General features: G+C 44.3%; 2 protein-coding genes across 2 annotated transcripts; one reads left to right on the plus strand and one right to left on the minus strand.

Moving 5' to 3' along the window:
* The first annotated feature begins 3,808 nt into the window (after positions 1-3,808).
* DGAT2L6 (diacylglycerol O-acyltransferase 2 like 6) lies at positions 3,809-21,475 on the plus strand. The gene is made up of 7 exons (XM_024555262.2): positions 3,809-3,893; positions 12,532-12,639; positions 13,339-13,409; positions 13,772-13,976; positions 15,578-15,752; positions 20,678-20,877; positions 21,321-21,475. Exons 1-7 carry the CDS (start codon positions 3,809-3,811, stop codon positions 21,473-21,475), a joined length of 999 nt encoding a protein of 332 aa, XP_024411030.1.
* LOC112300070 (phosphoglycerate kinase 1-like) lies at positions 9,355-10,607 on the minus strand. The gene is given in 2 exon segments (XM_045191265.2): positions 9,355-9,416; positions 9,419-10,607. Coding segments are annotated over 2 exon segments (1,251 nt in total).
* Positions 21,476-22,216: the final 741 nt, after the last annotated feature.

Genomic DNA, 22,216 nt, shown 5'->3' on the forward strand with positions numbered 1-22,216 from the left:
AGGGGAAGTGTCTTGTCCAAGGTCACACAGCTACTAGCCTTCCCCTCTGTCTTCTTTGCAATTCTCTCACGGCCCCAATCCTTGTGTTGATGATGCAGGCGCTTCTCTCACTCCCTACCCGCCCCACTGACCGAGCACACAAATTGTCAACCTAGAACAATACCAGGCTTCTAGTAGAAACATGTAGTGAATGAAGGGACTGGGTATGTTTCCTCTATAGTATCTTAGGCTGGTTCCTGGTATTAAATAGATTCTCCACAAATGGTTTTAATCGAGCTGTAGTTGCAACACCCGACCAAATAAGAGTATGTTAGAAGAGGGCAGATCAGAAGAAAAGACACTATGGCAAAACCTCAGCTACCTGAAGCTTTCTGGAGATGAGTCATTCTGAGGGCTGAAGGGGAACCTTTGAATCCAGGAAGAATCCTGGGGCTGCTTCTTTCTCAGATTTCCCCTCACTTCCACCGCTCCTTCTGAGCTCCTTGGTCCCTTTGGCCTTCTTTTCCTTTATTCTTGTCCTTTATTTGTTTTGTTTTTCTTTTCTTTAAAAAAAATCTTTTTAAAGTTCTGTTGCCTCTTGCACAGCACGCCCTTTGATGGAGACCCGGCCGCAACCCAGGCAGGTGCCCTGACCTGGAATTGAATAGCAGTGACCTTTCGGCCTGCACGATGATGCCCAACCAGCTGAGCCACATCGGTGAGGGCCTTTCTTTGTTTTTCTGTTGCTCTTTTGAAGGTTCTCAGCCTCCCAGCTTATCACAGACTCCCTATTCCCCATGGTTTGCCATACTGATCACAGTCTTCCTTGGACTGCCCTGCACGATCTTGGTGCCTAGTCCATTTCTGCTGGCTACAGCAGCCCCTCATCCAACAAGCCTGCCCTGATCACTTCGGGCTAGTGGCTGCTGGTCTCCCACACACCTCATGGTTCCCATACAGGTATCTGGACTTGTGTCTACCTCGCAGGCCGGGCTGTGAGTTTCTTGCAGGTTCGAGTTGTGTCACCTTTAAATGCTTGCGAATGGACTTGGCAGACTTTTGCTGCTTTTTGGCCACCTTTCCTTTGGCACTGCTGACCCAGTGGCAGTGAACCTTTTGCTTTTTGGTTGGTTGGATTGTAATCAAGAAATCATGAGTGCCAGCTCTTCAGGGTTTGTCTGCCGGCCTACTTCTCTTCTTCCTGGTTTTTGTACATTCCCTGGTATTTTACAGTTGTCCATTTCGCTCAAGAGAGCCAGCTCAGGCAGCATGCTCTCTGTCTGGGGGAGGAAGGGGTGGCCAATCGGAGTCTGACGCAGCCCTGCCAGTCACTCTTGCTAGAGGGACCAGGAGACCAGACCTCCTTCCTTTGTTCCAGAAGCATCTACTCAAGTGCCTACTCTCTACCAGGTGCCCTGAGTCATGCGTTAGGGGGACAGAAATGAAAATTGATCAGTCCTTACCCAGCACCTGGTGTTCTGCATGACCTTGCGTCCTTTCTAGGCCTCCTCCATTCACGGATATGAAAGCAAAGGGGATAGAGACTTGATCTGTAAGGAGACTCGGAGCTCTGGACACCGCAGCCCTCGTCACGTCTGTGCTTTCTGTTACAAGAGTCAGGCCTGCCTCTCTTACCTCTCTTCCTCTTCCCCCGCAAATTCTGATATACTCCAGTGTATCTCTCTCTGGATGTGGTCAAGTGACCCCAAGAAGCAGCTTAAGAACCGCAGCCAACTCAGGTGAAGTAAAGAACGAGGAATTGGAGCCCTGACTGGTACACCTCGGTGTGTGGGATGTCCTCCCGATGATCAAGAGATCAAGAAGTCGCTGGTCACAGGGTTTGATTCTGGGTCAGGGCATGCGCATGGGTGGTGGTTCAGTCCCCAGTCAGGGCGCAAAGGAGAGGCAATCAATCATTATTTCTCTATAAATAACCCTTCTCTATAAATAAACAAATAAATAAAATCTTAAAAAAAGAGAAAGGGGTGACATATCAGGTGGCCATCTAGGGGACATTGGAGAATGAAAGCATACCCCTGCAAGATGCAAAAAAGCTTCTCTAAGCACAACTCTGAAGAGTTGTATTAGTCGGTCTAGTTAGGAAGCCCCACCAAAAGCCAGAGTTGGCGGGGGGTGGGTAGGAAGGAAGGCAGAGTTCTGCTAATCTCCCTGGAGAAGGCTAAGAAATCAATATTTTCCTGTACTTGTAGGACACTTGATATCATTTTTATATTTTATTTTCCTAGCAACCCTTTTGATTACATTCAAAAGTTGTTTTTTTCCCCCCACTCTGGCCAGTGTGGCTCAGTGGGTTGAAGGCCATCCTGTGAAACAAAGGGTCACCCATTCGATTCTCAGGCAGGGCACACACCTGGGTTGTGGGCCAGGTCCCCAGTGGGGGCCTCTGAGAGGCAACCAATTGCTGTTTCTCTTCCTGTTTTTCTCCTTCCCTTCCTCTCTCTCTAAAATAAATAAATTAATTAATTAATAATAAAATCTTTAAAATAGGGTTGTTTTTTTCTCTTTTTGAGCACTTTGTATATTCAAAGCCATTGCTGGGAATACTAGCTCTTTTCCTTTAAGGCACTTAGTCACAATTTCAGGTGTGCAGATGTTCTTTGTGACTTTTTGTTTGTTCAATGTCTATATCCTCAGCTAGACCATAAGTTCAATGAAGGCAGGAATCACATCCATTGTCTTCCCCACTGAACCCTCAGCACCTACGACAGTGTATGGCAAATAGCAGTCACTCAATAGATATTTACAGAACTACAATAAACCCAGAAGTCTGGGACCAGAGGACAATCTTTAATTTTGCAAAGCCTGGTATGCAGAAGCAAGTCTCTTACCCTGGAAACCTAGTAGATATTCAATAAACATTAATTGAACTAAATAAATAATAACAGGAAATACATAATCCCAACTGTGTGCCAGGCCCTGTGCCAAGCACTTTCTATTCATTCACTGATTTAATCCTCAGACAACCCTATGCAGTAGGTACTATTATTATTGCCATTTTACAGATAGGTGAAATCGAGGCTCAGACATTCACCAATTTGTAAGTGGCAGAGCTGAGATTTGAACCCCAGCTATCTGGCGGTAAAGTCCATGCCCCTAACCACTACACTGCCTCCCAACAAGAGTGGGCACACTGAGATCTACAGAGATGAACAATTTCCAAAAGTGTCATGGCAAAAACATGGTGGAGCTAGGACCGGAACCCGGGTCTGCTCTCTGTACGGTGCTCTCCCCACTCTATCATAGGGTGTCTAGCTGCTGATACGCAACCCCTGGGAACAGAGGCACAAGGAGGGGGTTGAGAAGGATAGATAGCCACACAGAAAAGGGCCCTGGTGAACTAGGTAGCTCTCAGCAGAAGACAGGAGGAGGCAAAGAGCAGCCACTAGGGCAGAAACAAAGGTGGTACCAGGTCCCTTTTCTTAAGCAATGAAAGGTAGCAGGTTGCTTTCAGAGGTCTTGCTTAAGCCATTCTTTTTCCTGAAGTAATTTATCAGGGTTCCCCACCCCCACACACAGCTAGAACCACCCCAAGGCCATTTCTGCCTCATTGCAATCGAAGACACAGAGAAAGCTATATGCATATTAGGGAGATTAGAGACTAGGATCCAAAGCCAGAGGTGTGTAGGAAGTTGGGGCGGGGCAGAGAAACAGGGAATGCTGGAAGGAAGTTGAGGTCAAGACTCAAAGCTCTGGCAGCTGAAGGGATTCAGGGATAAGATATTAAAGCAAAGCACCTGCAAGCACCTCAGCTTTAGAGGCATTGGCCTCCCATTTGAGCTTCTGGCCACAACAGAACAGCTCCACAGTCATGGCCTTCCTCTTCCGACTGAATCTTCAGGAGGGCCTCCAAACCCTCTCTGTTCTGCAGTGGATCCCAGTCTACGTAATTATGGGTGAGTGAGCCCCAGGAGCAAGAGAGTACAAGGAAACAGGCTAAGAGGCCAGGAATCTCCGGATGAGGGGGGCTCCCAATAGCTCATTTCAGTCAGTCCCGTCCCTCTGGGAAGGGCTGTGGGTGCTTCCTCACTCAAGAAAACGGCTGGTGTTGAGTTCACTGGATTTCTCTTCTCCCAATGGAGGGACATGAAGGCCAGGAGTGAGCCTGTGGTTTTTCTAGGTTTTTTTAAATTCTCATTTGAGAAAGACAGGAAGGGAGGAGAGAGAGAGAGAGAGGGAGGGAGAGAGAGAACATAAATGTGTTGCCTTCTGCATGTGCCCCAATGGGGGATCGAGCCCACAACTCAGGTATGTGCCCTGACTTGGAATCAAACCAATGACTTCTTTGTTATAGCACAATGCTTCCACCAAGGAGCCACGCTGATCAGGGCAGGCTGTTCTAGTTTACAAGACCAGTGCTCTAACCCCTGAGCTATGGAGCCCTCTGTTCTGGTTTAAAGATCACCCCAGCCTTCCCAGGACTGCTCCTTCTAGTTCACAGTCGTATACAGGGACCGAGGCAAAGGTGGTGTGGCTTGCTGAGTTGGTATTACTGGGTAGGTATAAGGGGATTTCCCAGTATGAGGCAATGGTGACAGAACCCTGGAAAATCTTGGGGCTGCCTGAGGAACTCATTCAACAGAATTTTGAGAAAAGACCAGTTGTTTATTGGACACCCAGCCAGAAACCAGGGCTTTATGAGCAGCCAATTAAGGGGCAAGCTTGGAAACTGGACAGGGAGAAATGTCATCCTGAAGGATGGGGCAAGTAGGAGATAGCCTATTCCAGTCTAGGCACGGCTGTATGACCCCTTACAGCAGAGGTTCTTAACCAGGACCTTGAACTCGGGGGTGGGGGCAACTTTGCATTTGGATGGGAACACCATTGCCTCTTTATTTTCACTAATTTCAGACGGAAATGACAAGTGTAGGCAACAAACCACACACGAGTTAGCAGTACCTGGGAATCTGTCAGTAACATCACGAGGATGTGCACGTCACCAGCCAGTTGCTGCAGGCGTCTTGACACTTTGTTTATGGCTCATGACTACTTCCAAATTCTTACAGTTCTGAAAGCTACCATTCGCTCCGCCTCTTTAATGCATAAATTAAGAAGCCCATGTTACTATATCACATTTCTGTCTGTTTCGATAACTGTATTGTAATATGTTGAGTTTCCTTTGTAAGTCTGTATTTTATTTTGTGCATTAAAAAATACTCTTCAGAGAAGGGTCCATAGGCTTCACTGGACCGCCAAAGTGGTTCATCACCCCCAAAAGGTGAGGACTTCTTCATCCTTATTGAAGTCAAATCATGCTGAGCTCTCAGTCTGTCCTTGGCTTGAATCTAATAATAAGAGAAAAAGGCGATTTTTCTGTAAATTAATTTGTTTCTAGTCCTTCATGTTTTCTTGTTTTCTTTGGTGTTTATCTTTTTAAAAAAGATATTTTCTTTCTTTATTTTTACAGAGAGGGGGAAGGAAGGGAGAGAGGGAGAGAAACATCGATTGGTTGCCTCTTGCGTGCCCCCCTGGGAAACCTGACCGGTGACTTTTCAGTTTGTAGGACGATGCCCGACCCACTGAGCCACACTGGTCAGGGCTTCTTTTTTCCCCTTTTATTTGCTTATTTTAGACAGACAGGAAGGGAGGGAGAAAGAGAGGGGGAGAAACATTGATGTGTAAGAGATTCATCTATTGATTGCCTCTCACATGCCCCCAACTGGGGACCTGGCCTGCAACCAAGGCACATGCCCTGACTGGGAACCGAACCAGTGACCTTTCAGTCTGCCGGCGGACACTCAATCCACTGAGCCATACCAGCCAGGGCTGTCTTGACTTCTTTTTAATTGATTATCTTTATCATTTTTTTTGTCTTCCTCTGCTAGTTTAGGTGTTATACATTTTGTTTCTATTCTTTTAGCGGTTATGCTAGAAATTCCAACATGAATCCTGTGTCTTGGAGGTTACCAAGGTAGTTATAGCATCTAACAGTTGTGATGCCAACAGAGGTACCTAAGATATTTGAATTGGTCCAGCAGTTAAAGAGCAAATGCTAATGATAAGGCCTTGGATCTCCATGCTGAGATTACAACAATACGTTGAATCTTCTGATCCATAGTCAGAAGCGTTATCCGTTGCGCCACTGGCCCCGTACTTACAACAATGCATTGAGTACAGGCTCCCTACTATCTAGTAACAAAGATTAACCAATCATTCATTCCATCATTTTACGCATTTCAGGTGTTATTGTTGGACATATACACAAGTCACTGCAATGCAGGACAGACTGTGGTTAGTGACAGAAAGAGCCACAACAAAGTGATATTAATGTTTCAGAAAAGAAATTAATACACTCAGTAGAGAGGATCAGGGAAGCGGTATGGCATGGTGAACAGGATGTGGGTTCTGGAGTTCATCTGACCTGGATAAGACAATGAGCTGTGTGACTTTGGACAAGTACTGTAACTCCTTTAACATCAGTACCCTCATCCTCTAGCCTGGTGCACAGTAAGTGCTCCATGCAAAGAAAAATGTGTCCTTCCTTTCTTCCTCCCTCCTTTCCTTCCTTCCTTCCTTCATTCCTTCCTAATTTACTTCCTCCTTTTTCTCACTGTCTTTCCTTCATTCTGTTTGTCTTGCTCAGAGCCTCTTCCAGTGCTTCTTCCTCCTAAATGATATTCAGAATCATAGCTGATTACTGAGCATTACCGGAAGGGGTAGGCAAGGAAACAGGGAAAAGGGGTACAAAAAAAGGCAAAGGGACAAGAAGGAGGGAAGAAGTGAGAAGAAGGGAATGCAAAAAGTGTTTGGTGGATCTCTGACTGGTGTGGCTCAGTGGGTTAGGTGTCATCCTGCAAACTGAAAGGTCGCCAGTTCGATTCCTGGTCAGGTTGTGGGCTGTCCCTGGTCTAGGTGCACTATGAGAGGCAACCAATCAATGTTTCCCTCCCCCCTTTTTCCCCTCCCTTCCCCTCTCTCTAAAAAGAAATAAATAAAATCTTTTAAAAATAAGTGAGTAAATAAATAAATAAATAAAATCTTGAAAAAAAACTGGTTGGGGGAGATGTGGAATACAAATATTGATGACCCTTAGAATTACACAATGGCCTGGAGAGCCCCTCTGAGGGCCACCTTCCAGAGGATGGGTCTCCAACTGTCTCCTCTTTTCTGGGCTTGTATCACCATCTACCAAAAATATCCTCTTTCCTAGCCCTCTACCCTCTATTCTCTACCCTCTCCAATTTACTCCACTGCCTGTTCCCAGGAGAGTCTTTCAAAAGCATCTTTGATTACAGCCCTTTGCTGCTCAAAACTGGTCAGTGGTGTCCCATTGCCCACTTGATGAAACACCAATGGGTTAGCCTGTGCATTCAAGGCCCTCCTCCATTCTCTGGCTCTAACTCTTTATCAGCTAGTATTTGAAGCTTGTACTCCCAGCAATCTCTTCACAAAATGGACATGACCACTTCTCGGCCTTTTGGCTAAGATCAAGTGTAGTACAAAATGAACATGAATGGTACTCTCCTTCTACTTCACCTCTGCTCTATTTTCTCCATTGGAAATGCCCTGATCATTCTTCCTGGGCTACCGACAAACAAGCCCTCCTTTGAAATATTTCTCAACTCATAGCTTCTGTTCAGTGTTTTCTAGACAACCCAAGACTACATCAGCTCTGAAAATCCAGAGCACTTTGTAGAAACAGGTTGGATAGCAGCCCTTATATTATTTGTCTCCTTTATTCAATGAGCTCCATGAGAACAGGAGAACATGTCTTGTTATTATTATAGTTCTCATAAGACCAGGCTTGACAGCAAGTTGATAGTTCTTCCAGATTTCTTCTTCCTCAGTAGGGGCATTTAAGCCCACCTCTTGTTCTTTTTCTCTCTCTCCTGGACATCTCTATGTGTGTGTGTGTGCCTGCCTTCTTTGTGTATAACTTAAAAAAAAAAGATAAATTGGACTTCATCAAAATTAAAAAGCTTTTGCTCTAAGAAAGACCCTATTAAAAGAATGAGAAGATAAACATGACAGAAAATGTGTGCAAAGCACATATCCAACAAAGGACTTGCATCCAGAATGTATAAAGCACTCTGAAAACCCAACAGTGAGAAAACAAACAAGCCAATTGAAATATGGGCCAAATATCTGAACAAACACTTTACCAAAGAGTTTGTTCAGAAGGCAGATAAGCACTGTTAAGCATCATTAAGTATTAGGGAAATGCAAATTCCAACTATGAAGACCTACAACACTACACATCTAGTGGAATGGCTTGACCATCTTCAGTACAAACTAAATTAGAAGCTTATCGTATGTGAGCCTCCTCCTTGATAATCCACTCCAAGAATCCTCACTTGAACATGGACAAGGTGTTGGAAGCATGTCCTGGTATCAAGGCCGTAATATCTAAGGAAGAGTCACCCATACATACACACAAATGGGTTTTTTTCATCATTCTTGCCTCAGATCTCCTTGCTTTTCTATTTTAACTTTTTTAAAGATTTATTTTATTTTTAGAGAGAGGGGAATGGAGAGAGAGAGGGAGAGAAACATCAATGTGTGGTTACCTCTTGTGCACCACTTGCTGGGGACCTGGCCTGAAACCCAGGTATGTGCTTTGACTGGGAATTGAACCTGCTACCTTTTGGTTCACAGGCCAGCAGTCAATCCACTGTGCCACACCAGCCAGGGAAGATCTTGCTTTTTGTCCAGGGAACTCCTTATTCCATGAGCTTTAGCTCTCCCATGTTTGGCTTCTGTTTCTTCTAGTTTTTAAAATCCTACTTTTGTTACCATGAGTGACAGTGATGACACTCACACAGGTTAGGTCTGGCAGGAAAGTTAGGGTCTCCTAGGTGCCAAACCTGCAGTACAAATAGATTCCACAAAGGGAATGGTGTTCATTGAGGTACTACTCTTTTAGATTACCTTTAGGACTTGTGATGAGATATAAGGTGCACAATTAATCCATCCATGCTTTTTTATTTGTTTCAAGTTTCAATGAATACTTCTATTATTTATTTAATAGATCTCCAACTTCATCTCCCTCCCTCCCTACAACTGGAATTTTATCTTGTTTTCATGCCAAGTAGCAAAACAATGACAATGATAATCAGAATAAGTTACTCCAAGAAGAGAATTAAGCTAACACGTTAACAGGCAAAATATAAATGTATGCACTCTAGTGTGCACAATGGTGTAGCCACTAGGAAATGCAGATGGGATCCTGAAGAATGTGGTCAGATCCACGGTGCAGTGAGCTGATGTGCTGCTGCTGTACGTGTTCCTGGGCTGCATCTCTTGGCCACTAGCTGAATCATACCAGGGGGGAAGACTGTAGCTAATACCAAGTATAGACGTGGAAAGCATTAAGTGGAGTTAGAGGATGTGCACAGAAACCAAAAGGTGGGAAAGGTACTAAACATTGCTGAGAGCATCCACCCCAGGAAGAACTTTACCTTCCAGTAGCTCCAAACGTCACCCCCAGGACTGACGTAGCTGACTTTGTCCTTCGTGTTCCATCTGGTGCAGCAAGTAGTAGTGTCTCCACCACCTATGATGGTGATGCAGCCCCTGGAAGTGGCTTTCCCCACCTCATCCATGAGGGCTTTGGTCCCTCGGGGTAAAGCTTCCCATTCAAATACGCCCACAGGTCGGTTCCACACAATCTGCTTGGCCCTAGTGACAGCCTCGGCGTACTTTTTGCTGCTCTTAGGACCACAATCCAAGCCCATCCAGCCATCAGGTATGCCAGAGGCCACAGTGGCTTGGCCAGTCTTTGCATTCTCATCAAACTTGTCAGCAGTGACGAAGTCAACCGGCAAGGTAATCTTCACACCATTCTTCTCAGTTTTGGACATCAGATCTTTGACGATCTTGGCTCCCTCTTCATCAAACAGAGAAGTGCCAATCTCCATGTTGTTGAGCACCTTAAGGAAGGTAAAAGCCACTCCACCACCAATAATCATCTCATGAAGGACTTTGTCCAACATGTTATTGATCAGCTGGATCCTGTCTACAACTTTAGCTCCGCCCAGGATGGCCAGGAAGGGTCGCTCTGGGCTTTCCAAGGCCTTGCCAAAGTAGTTCAGCTCCTTCTTCATCAAAAAACCTCCAGCTTTCTGTGGTAGATTGACTCCCACCCTGGAGCTGTGGGCTTGGTGAGCAGTGCCAAACGCATCATTGACATAGTCATCCCCTAGCTTGGAAAGTGAGGCTCAGAAAGCTTCTATTTTATCTGGCTTGGCTTCAACCTTGTTCCCAGAAGCGTCTTTCCCCTTCCCTTCCTCCCCCATGTGAAAGCGAAGGTTCTCCAGCAGGATGACAGACCCAGCAGCTGGGTCAGCACAAGCTTTCTCCACTTCCAGGCCCACGCAGTCCTTCAAGAACAGAACATCCTTGCCCAGCAGAGATTTGAGCTCTACAGCAACTGACCCCAAGGAGTACTTGTCAGGCATGGGGACACCATCAGGCTGACCCAGGTGGCTCATGGGAACAACAGACTTGGCTCCAATGTCCAAGCAGAATTTGATGCTTGAGATGGCAGCCTTGATCCTCTGATTGCTTGTTATCTGGTTATTCTTCATAGGAACATTGAAATCCACTCTCATGATGACCTGCTTCCCCTTCACGTCCTGCTTGTCCAAAGTCAGCTTGTTAGAAAGCGACATCTTGGCAATACAGCAGTGGCGAGAGGGTGAGGGATCACACAGCGAGGGAGACAGCAGCAAGTGTGCCCATCCATGCTTTTTAAATAACATCTCATTTAAATAACATAAATGCTGACTAGACACTAATCATTTAAGTTCAGCTATTTTTGAAAAGAGAAAACATTTATCTTTTAGTCCATCTATAGATACTTGTTAAACACCTACTGTGTACAAGGCTTTATTCTAAATTTTGGGGATACAAACAATGTATTTGAAGCAAGATATAGAAGAAATGATACACTTCAACTACTTTTAACTAAGAGTTATCCCTGTTTAACTTTATGTGAATTGTCTTCTGAAATTTACCTGGCAAATTGATTCTTACTTTTTTTTTTCAAAAAGATTTTATTTATTTTTCACAGGAAGGGAGGGAGAAAGAGAGGGAGAGGCAGAGTCAATGTGTGGTTGCCTCTCGCACGCCCCAATTGGGGACCTGGCCCGTAACCAGGCATGTGCCCTGACTGGGAATCAAACCAGCAACCTTTTGGTTTGCAGGCTGGTGCTCAATTCACTGAGCAACAGCAGCCAAGGATTGACTCTCATCTTTTATGAGGGTCAGAGGTAGCAGGACTTTCATCCATGGCAGACTTCCCATAAAATTTCTCCTACCACTGTCTCCTATTTAATAAGCATGCTTACAACAACCATCTCAGCTAGCTCTTGTAAAGGGAATTCAGCCCATCACTAAAGTTTCTTCTACTCCTTAACATGACTTTTTAAAGAAATGCCCAATCTGTCTTTTTCCTGTTATTTTCATCTCAAAATATAAGAGGCAAACTTGCTGGTAAATAACCCTTGATTTTATTCCCCTTCTCTGAAATTTTTTTCTACCATCCATGATGTTGTTGCCTCGTCAAAGAAGTCGTTCCCTTCAGTGGGTCTTTTTAAAAAAAATTACAATATCTGTACTTAGCCCCTTTCTCATGAATCTAGATTTTATGTATTTATTTATTTATGTATTTATTTTAAAGATTTTATTTACTTATTTTTAGAGACAAAAGAAGGGAGGGAGGAAGAGAGAGAGAGAAACATCAAAGTGTGGTTGCCTCTCATGCCTCCCACTGGGGACCTGGCCCACAACCCAGGCATGTGCCCTGACTGGGAATCGAACCAGCGGCCCTTTGGTTTGCAGGCCAGCACTCAATCCACTGAGCCACACCAGCCAGGGCTAAATGTAGATTTTAAAATGGAATTCAATTCCCACTGCTGTTAAAATGTATGTTATTTGCAGTTCACAGCCTGCTGTGGCCCTTTGTGAACAGAGATCATTTTTCCCCGTATGAACTGAAGACATGTGTTGACTGGGACAAAATTGAATGTAGTAAAACAGGTTCTAAATTGTTTTTTCATTTGTTGTTTCTCAGTAACAAATGCCTGTGCACTGCAGGCAGCCCCTCTCTACTGGGATGTGCCAACTGAGCAGTTCCACAAAGTAAGGAGGGTCAAGCTTTTAGAAGGGACTTCTGAAGTCCAAGGATGGAGATGGCAGCCACTGGCCCACAGTGCTGTGCTTTTCCACTTGCCAAGCAGTACTGCCTTTTGATCTCAGCTGAGGGCCTACTCTGAGAGCATCATTGTTCTGCTGTTTCCTCAGTTAAGATCCAAGCAATCCTGGGGACTCAGATTCAGGGACTCAGCAGTCAGTCTGGACCACAGCAGAGCTAGGTGGGGATTTGGAGAGAGGGAGACATGGGCCTCACACCAGCCTTGACCTGCTCCTTCAGTATAGAGCAAAGGTCAGAGCTCTAAGAGGTGTATTAAACTTACAACAAAGATAATGTATTTTTAAAAATATATTGCTTTTATCATTATAAAAATAAAAAACAAATATTTTTAAAAAATCTTGAAGAGAACTGAAGAGCATGAAGCCTTTGTGTCCCCTCAGGAGCTACTCCCATTATCTGTGTAACCGTTCTGCTGTTCACCAAGTTCTGGGCTCTGTCTGTGCTCGCCTTAGCCTGGTTTGCCTATGATTGGAAAACCCACAATCAAGGTAAGAGACACAGGAAGAGCGGTGGTCCCTGTCTGTGCCAACGATGTAACCACAGAGAGGGATGTGAAGGGAGAGAATGGGAGAGGCAGAGAGGGAAAGGGTGGGGAGAGGAAAGAAAGGAAAGGAAGAGGTAGTGAAGAAGGGGAGGGAGAGGGAAGTGCAAAGGGTGGTTAGAGGGAAGGGGAGGGAGAACGGGGAGCAAACTTCATCAGGGAACAGAGGTCTCTGCCAGGTCGCCCAGGAAGAATTTTTTTAAAGATCTTATTTAGTTTTAGAGAGAGGGGAAGGGATGGAGAAAGAGATGAAGAGAAACATCAATGTGTGGTTGCCTCTCACACACCCCCTACTTGGGACCTGGCTCACAACCCAGATATGTGCCCTGACTGGGAATCGAACCAGCTACCCTTTGGTTCACAGGCCAGCGCTCAATCCACTGAGACACACCAGCCAGGGCAGAATTTAAAGGTTGAGGTTTCTGTGTAGGTAGCCCACCTCACATTCTTTGCCTATCCCCTTTCTGGCTGACCCCAGAAGTGTAGAGGCTTCTTATGTTTTCTTGGGAGTTGGATTCAGGGACAGTACCTACAGCTCTGTATTCTTGTGTGACCTGAGGACTGTAGGAAGAACCCTTCACCTCTGGGAAAGGTAGAAGAATTGGCAACATCTCACCTGCTCTTCCCTTTCCTTCTGTACCCGCAGGTGGTAGGCGTTCAGCTTGGGTACGAAAATGGACCCTCTGGAAGTATTTCCAAAGTTACTTCCCAATAAAGGTGACTACCCCTTTGTCTGGGTGTCCTCAGGCCCTGTGGCTCAGATTCCCCCCTCTCCACTCAGCTTCATGTTTTCAAAGGCTTTGGTGGCCAGTAGTGAAGGTCAAGGCTCAGAAGCATAATGCAGAGTAGTGGCCCAGAGTGGATGGGGAGGTAAGGAGATGGATGGATGGAGAGCAGCCTTTCCTCACAGTGAAAAACCCAGGTCAACCTCTCTGAGCATCATAACCCCTGGCGACATCCCAAATGCATAGGAATTTGTGCTCCCTAAGGGAAAAACAGGTTACCTGCTGGGATCTGAGTCCACATGTCCTCTCTTCCTTCTTCCTACCCACTGTTCTGATTCAATCTCCCTCCAACAGCTGGTGAAGACTCATGACCTCTCTCCCAAACACAACTATATCATTGCCAACCATCCCCATGGCATTTTCTCCTACGGGGTCTTCATCAACTTTGCCACTGAGGCCACTGGCTTTGCTCAGATTTTCCCAGGCATCACTCCTTCTTTAGGGACCTTGGAAGGGATCTTCTGGTGGCCACTTGTGCGAGACTATGTGATGTCAATGGGTGAGTATGAGGAATAATCCTATCCTCTGACCTACCTCAGGGCTCCAACTTCAAGAAGCTCTGAGAGACAGTCCAATTCTCATTCCCTGCTGGAAGAGAACCTAGTAGAAAATGAGTCCATAACACACTGGACCAGTAACAGGAGCATGTGGCTAAGCATCAGGTTCCGTCGAAGATCTGGGAGGCAGGGTTTGGTTAGGCAGCAGGGTAAGTTATGGGCATTCATAAGAGTTGCCCAGAATATATTCAGAGAAAAAGGAAAAGGCTGGAGTTCAGGATCCAAGCCAATATCAAACCCAAATGACGAGGAAGTCAGTAATGAAAGGGGCAGCTCAGGTGAACTTTGCCAGACTCTTTCTTGGATATTAGTTGGCTTCTTTTGGCCAGTCATTTATAAAGCAGCTCTCATCACAGGGTGTCTTAAAGTTATTGTAAAGTCTTTCATACTAGCTGGTCCATGACCTTCACTCTCTTGGGAATCCCTTCAAACTTGCATAAGATGTCAAGGGATAAAGGATAAACATCCATCACAATCCAGGACAACCACCCCATGCCAGACTTCAAGCTGGGGTACAGTGACAAATGTCCTTCTCTCTGGATGAATATCCATCCTTGTGGACACCAGAAAAAAACCAAAGCCAAATATTAACAGGTAAGTTACATTTATCTGGAGGGACCAGATAGGAACACTAGAGTCCCAAAGGATGGTTCTGCTATCCTCTGAGGTTGGCATGAACCTGGAGCAGTGAACTCTCTCAATGACTGAGGCCTGGAGGCAATTTCTGCCATCCCAGGAGAGTACAGAAGGTACATTCAGGGCAAAGATGGGAAGCAGAAGTGAGGAAGGAGTTTGTGAGTATTTTTTTTTAATTTTTAAAAAAGATTTTATTTATTTATTTTAGAGAGAAGGGAAGGGAGGTAGAAAGAGAGGGAGAGAAACACTGATCAGTTACCTCTTGCACATGCCCCAGCGGGGGACCAGGCCCACAATCCAGACATATGGTCTGACTAGGAATTGAACTGATGACCTTTCACTCTGTAGGACATCATCCAACCAACTGAGCCACACCAGTCAGGGCTGGGACTGTTGTTGAGCGGGGGTGTGTTATCCTTATTCCATGGTTCATCTACATTTCAGTTTGGTTTGGGCAGGCTCCTGGGTCTACCTACTCTCCAGAAACCACAGCCAATGGCTCCCCTTCAGCAGGTACTCTAGGGAGGAAGCAGGTTGGTGGTGTCTAGTCCTGATCAGCCCTGGGGAGAGGACTCTGGTGAGTCTCCAGTGCTGTTAGCCTGGGGAGAGTGAAAGATGGCTGTGGTTCATGGGCAGAGAGGGAAGGGGTATGCTTAAATGCTATTAAAGTAAGAGGAAGTAGGGAGAGGAACTCAATGTCCCTCCAACTGTAGTAGCACAAACTCCCAATGCAAGTAGCTGACCCTAAGGACAAACCTCAGACTACGCATAACCCAGGATGTGGAGGTCAAAGACAGAAGAAGAGAAACAATAGTCAGGAAAGAGAATTGTCTCCATCATTAAGAGCCCAGAAGAACCCCTTACCTCATTCTCATGCATCAAGTTTGTTGACTTTTTGGTTTCACAGGTGTGTGCCCCGTGAGCAAGTTGTCCTTGAAATATTTGCTAACCCAGAGAGGCTCAGGCAATGCCGTGGTCATTGTGGTGGGCGGAGCTACTGAAGCCCTCATGAGCCAGCCAGAAGTTTCTACCATCTTCCTTAAACAGCGTAAAGGTTTTGTGAAGTTGGCACTGAAGACAGGGTGGGTCTCTAGGTTCTAGTGCCCTATTGTCTGGGTGCCATAAGTCCTCTCTCACACCTCTCCAGAATGGTGTCCTTTCTTGGAAACTTGTAGAGGGGGCTCCTTCTTGACTCTGATTAATTCTCTCTACTTCCTCACAGTGTCCCTTAAAGGTGTTCAGGCCTCCAGACACATTTTGGTGGGCACTTTTTGTTACCTGAAGTTGGAGAAAGAACAATAGAAGAAGACCTGTTAGCCTGGTAGGCAGGCTTGGGGTATGGAGAAGCGCAGATTCACTCTATATAAACCTATTAACTGAGAGGCCTAGAGAACCTACCCAGGGCAAGGAAGGCACTGGGCTTGATGCCATTGGGATTGCAAAGAGGAATAAGACATGATTCCTGCCCCCAGAGAGCATATAATCTGGTTTGAGAAATAGAATGCATTCATTCAGCAGTTACTGAACACCTGCTGTGTGTCAGACATAGTACTAGGCATTGAGGATATAAAAGTGGGTAACACCTGGTCTCACCTTTAAGGAACTCAGTCTAATAGGGAAGACAGACATATAATTATAAAATATATCCAGAATCTAATCACTTACAATCTCAACTACCATCAGCTCTCCCCTGGATTATCACATTGGTCTCCCAAGGTCTCTCCCTGCTTCTATCCTTGCCTTCCCCACATCCAAGAATCTATTCTCAACTGTAGCCAGGATGATCCTATATTTTTTAATTGAATTTATTGGCGTGACATTGGTTCACAATACCATACAGTTTTCAAGTGTACAACTCAACAAAACATCTGCACACTGCATTGTGCACCCATTGCCCCAAGCAAAGCAAAGTCTCTTTTTGTCCCCATTCATCCCCCCTTTGCCTACCTCCTTTCCCTCGGGCTATCACCACACTGTTGTCTGTGTCTATGTGAAAAAAAAATATATATATATATATATTCTTTTTGCTTAATCCCTTTAGCTTCTTTCATCCAGCCCCCTAACACCCTTCCCCTCTGACAGCTCTCATTCTGTTCCATGTATCTATGCCTATGTTCCTATTTTTTTCATAAGTTCATTTTGTTCATTAGATTCCACATAGAAGTGAGATCATATGAGATCAAAAGTTGGTGGGCACTTTTTTCTCTCTGACTGGCTTATTTCACTTTGCATAGTAATCTCCAGGTCCATCCATGCTATTGCAAAAAGTAAGAGTTTCTTCTTTTTAATGGCCGTGTAGTATTCCATTATGTGAATGTATTACACCTTTTCCCCCTAAATTTTATAATCACTGTTCTTCAAATCATTTGTATTTTGATTATCCCAATTACCCTTAACATTTCTTTAAATTTCTAAATTTCCAACCACATTAAAATGAAAACTGAGAAAAGACTAAAAGTATAAAATTTCTTGAAGAAATCATAACAGATATTTTTATGAACTCTAGGAGTAGGGAAAGATTTCTCAGAGATGTATCACAGCTTTTTTCATCTACTCATCTACTGGTGGACATTTGGGCTGCTTCTAAACCTTGTCCATTGTAGGTAACACTTCAATGAACACAGGGGTATATATATTCTTTCAAACTGGTGTTTTGGGATTCTTAGAATATGTCCCCAGAAGTTGGACCTCTGGGACAGAAAGAAATTCCATTTTTAATTTTTTGAGGAAACTCCATACTGTTTTCCACAGTGGTTGCACCAATTTGCATTCCCACCAACAGTGAATGAGGGTTCCCTTTTCTCCACATCCTCACCAGCACTTGTTAGATGTGGATTTATTGATGATAGCCATTCTGACAGGTGTGAGGTGATATGTCATTGTGGTTTTAGTTTGCATCTTTCTGAAGATTGATGATGTTGAGCATTTTTTCATGTCTATTTGCCATCTGTATGGCCTCTTTGGAGAAGTGTCTATTCAGGTTCTTTGCCCATTTTTAAATTGGGTTGTTTGTCTTCTTGGTGTTAAGTTGTATAGGTTCCTTATGTATTTTGGAAATTAACTCTTTATTAGATGTATTATTGGTGAATATGTTCTCCCATTCCATGGATTCCCTTTTCATTTTGTTCATGATTTCTTTTGCAGTGCAAAAGCCTTTTAGTTTGATGTAGTCCCATTTGTTTAATTTTTTTTCTTTGTTTCCCTTGCCTCAGGAGACAATTGGCAAAAAATATTGCTCTGAGAGGTGTCTGAGATTTTACTGCCTATGTGTTCTTCTAGGATTTTATGGCTTCATGCCTTACATTTAAGTCTTTAATTCATTTTGAGCTTATTCTGGTGTGCGGTATAAGGTGGTGGTCTAGTTTCATATTTTTGCATGTATCTGCTCAATTTTCCCAACACCATTTGTTGAAGAGACTGTCTTTGCTCCATTGTATGCTCTTGCCTCCTTTGTCAAATATTAATTGACTATAAAGGTATGGGTTTATTTCTATGTTCTCTACTCTGTTCCCTTGATCTATGTGTCTGTTCTCATGCCAGTACCAGTCTGTTTTGATTACTGTGGCCTTGTAGTACAGTTTGAAATCAGGTAGTGTGATACCTCCAACTTTGTTCTTCTTTGTAAAGATTACTCAGGCTATTTGGGGTCTTTTGTGGTTCCATGTAAATTTTTGGAATATTTATTCTAGTTCTGTGAAATATGCCATTGGCATTTTAATAGGAATTGCATTGAATCTGTAGATTGCTTTGGGTAGTATGGGCATTTTAATGATGTTAATTTTTCCTATCCATGAACACAGTATATGGTTCCACTTATTTGTATCTTCATCAATTTCTTCAGCATCTTATAGTTTTCCAAATACAGGTCTTTTACCTCCTTGGTTAAATTTACTCCTAGGTACTTTATTTTGTTGTTGTTGCTGTTGTTGCAATAGTAAATGGGATTGTTTTCTTAGTTCGTCTTTGTGATAGTTCATTATTGGTGTACAAAAGTGCCACCAATTTCTGAATATTACTTTTGTATTCTGCTACTTTGCAGAATTCATTTATTAGATTTGTAGTTTTTTGGTGGAGTCTTTAGGGTTTTCTATGTACAATATCACGTTGTCTGCAAATAATAACAGTTCTACTTCCTTTTTTCTAATTTGTGTGCCTTTTATTTCTTCTTCTTTTCTGATTGCTGTGGCTAGGACTTCCAGTACTATGTTGAATTAGAGTGGTGAGACTGGATGGACATCCGTGTCTTGTTTCTGCTGTTAAGGGAAACACTTGTAGTTTTTGCCCACTGAGTATGATGTGTGCTGTGTGTTTGTCATATATGGCCTTTATTATGTTGAGGTATGTTCCCTCTATCAGGATGATCTTATTAAACATCGTTGAGATAATGTCATTACTCCAAATGCTCCAATGACTCCCATTTCACTCCAAGCAAAAGCTAAAATCTTTACAAGGGCCTTGAGGACCCTATATAATATGGCCATTGGCCACCTTTGTGACCTCATCACCCACTGCTCTCCTCCTTGCTCATTCCCTTAGACCTATACTGGCCTCCTTGTTGTCCCTCTAACAAGCTGCATGCTCTTACCTTATGGCTTGTGCCCTAGCTGTCCCTCTTCTCAGTATTGTCTATCCTGACTGTTCTGCTCTCTTTTCTCCATTGCACTTATCATTTTCTTTTTTTTTTAAAGATTTTATTTGTTTTATTTTTAGACAGAGGGGAAGGGAGGGAGAAAGAGAGGAGAGAAACATCAACGTGTGGTTGCCTCTCGCAAGCCCCCTACTGGGGACCCGGCCCACATCCCAGGCATGTGCCCTGACTGGGAATCAAACCAGCAACCCTTTGAGCTACACCAGTCAGGGCTCATTTTCTTATATATCATCAACTTTGTTTATCTACCTGTTTTTATTTGTTTGTTATTATGGTTTATTGTCTGTCTTCCCTAAAGGTAAACTCCATGATTACAGAGATTTTTAAAAATCCATTGTGTTCATTGATGTGTCCCCAGGGCTTAAAACAATACTAGAATGTAGAAAGAACTTAATAAATACTTGTTGAATGAATGATGTATTATAATGGAGATATGTACAAAGTCCTATGAGAGCACCAATTAATGGAAAGATTTTCACCCAAATGAGAAGTTACATCAGTGGGTGATATTTAAATTGTGAATTAAAATATTAGTAGGAATTGCCAATCAAACCAAAAGGCAGAACCAACTCAGGGGACCTACAACATATGCGGCATTATGCCAGGCCCTAGGGACTCATAGATAAATGAAACAGTTCCCAACATTGACCACCTTGACAGATAACTGGGGAGTCAGACAGGTAAGGAGATGACTATATTAGAGTTAAGATAGTGTTAATGTAGGAGAAAAATAAGCATTAGGTGAGGGGTACCTAATCCACATTGTGGGGGAGGAAAATTGGAGGTGGTCAAAGTTTCTTTAAGGGGATGAAATCAGAGCTGAGTATTGAAGGGCAAAATAGGATTAGCCATGTGAAAAACAGAAAGAAAGCATTTCTGGCAGAGGGAGCAGAATGCACAGAGACACACAGACAAGAGAGAACTGGGCACTGTTAACATGGCTTAGCATAGCAGATGGCGAGGAAGGGGTGGGGTGAGGGGAAGCTAGCCAGGTAGGCAGGGCTAGAATACAAAGCCTATGTTAAGCAGCATGGTACAAAGTGAGGAGCTCTGGAAGAGTTTTAAAGAGAGGAATTACATGTCCAGACACGCAGGTTAGGAAGATTACTCTGGATGCTGGGTGCAATAAAGGCAGTTAAGTTGCCCGAGATTGGTTTATTTTGATCACTGGACAATGTGTACCAGCTCTTCATAAAACGTTCAGTTGGGAGGGTGGGGCATGGCAAGAATGAGACATAGACTGGAGATGCTTGGGTGCTTGGGTTCTTGTCCTACACTGGGGAGGTTTCCCACCTTGGTGATGGTTTCAGTGGGGGAAGTTTCCTGGGAAAATGCACACTTCTGCCCCTCTCTTTGCAGATCATACCTTGTCCCTTCCTATTCCTTTGGAGAGAATGACGTTCACAAGCAAGAGGCATACCTCGAGGGCACATGTATAAAGATCCTCCAAAATGCATGCAAAAAATTCTTGGGACTAAATTTCTGTGTTTTCCATGGCCGAGGCCTCACTCGAGAATCCTGGGGCTTCCTGCCTTTCAATCGGCCCATTACCACTGTTGGTGAGCTTTCAGTATCTCTGAACCACACTGGTCCTGGATTCCCCCCACCCACAAGTCACACATCAAGTCCCAGGAGACCCATGGAACACAGCTGGGACAGGCAATGGGAATTCTATTGGGTGTGGTGGGGGGCATGGTGGGGAGGACAACTGAATAGATAAGAATTATGGCCATTCACCAGTGGGAGAGAGTTCAACAGCTGCCAGGAAGGCATCATTATTCACTTACACTCATTCGGCACTCCCCTGAGTTTGTCCTCATTCCATTGTGTATGTGTGATATTAGGTATTTGGAGAATACAAAACAGGATGAGGTTGGAGTAGAGGGGGGCGGGAAGGAAGGGGAGGGGACCCACACACTGAGTTTTAGTATGTGGCTCCCTCTAAGGAATGGGTAATTTGAGTTGGGAGGGAGCTCTGATGCTTATCTCTTCTTCCCCATAGTTGGGGAACCCCTGCCAATCCCCAAGATTAAGAAACCAGACGAGAAGACAGTGGACAAATACCACGCGCTCTACATCAGTGCCCTGCGCAAGTTGTTTGACCAGCACAAAGTTCAGTATGGCCTTCCTGAGACCCAGGATCTGATAATCATATAACAGGAGCTGGATTCCCTTATTCTTAAACCCAAAAGCATTGAAGGATCCAAGTAAGGCCACATGGATGGAAGAATTTGAGGGGGGGAAGGTGTGAAATAGGAGGCTAACCAAGCTACAAAGTACTTAATGAGTCAAGTTTGGGGGAAGAAACCAGAGGAACATGGAAAGACTGGACAACCACCCAGCTGAGCAAGCAGTCTTGAGTTCACAGGTGTTTTTTGGCCCCCTGACTCCAGCTAATTCTCTAATCAGAAGAAGGAGAAGCCAAAGAACACCATGCCCCCTCCTCCTGATACTTAGTGACATCATCACCATTTAGGTTTAGACCTAGAAGCCTTGTTGAGAACAGGGATGGTTTGTTTCCTCCTAGACCCTTTCCCTACAATTTGGGGACCACTACAAGATAAACTGGGGACCTGAACTGTGGTTTGCTGATCCAAGCCCTCAGTTGTGACACATTTCTGCACTGGCAAAAACTTTTGCATGCAGTTATGCTGTTTGTTTTTAAAATTAAAATAAAGATCTGGGTATATAAAACCAAATATGACTATTTCCTACTTACTCTGTGGTTCACTACTGTACTTCCCTCAAACCTGGCCAGAAAGCTGGTCTGTGAAGAGCCATCTTCCTCTTCTTCATCTGCCCTTTATACTGCCCCTGACAGAAAATGTAAGGGAGTGGAACCATAACTACTACACAGTGTAGGAGATAGGAGCAGAACTGTGGGAACTGACAGGTACC

This window comes from Desmodus rotundus, chromosome X (assembly GCF_022682495.2).
Source record: "Desmodus rotundus isolate HL8 chromosome X, HLdesRot8A.1, whole genome shotgun sequence".
NCBI lineage: Eukaryota > Metazoa > Chordata > Mammalia > Chiroptera > Phyllostomidae > Desmodus > Desmodus rotundus.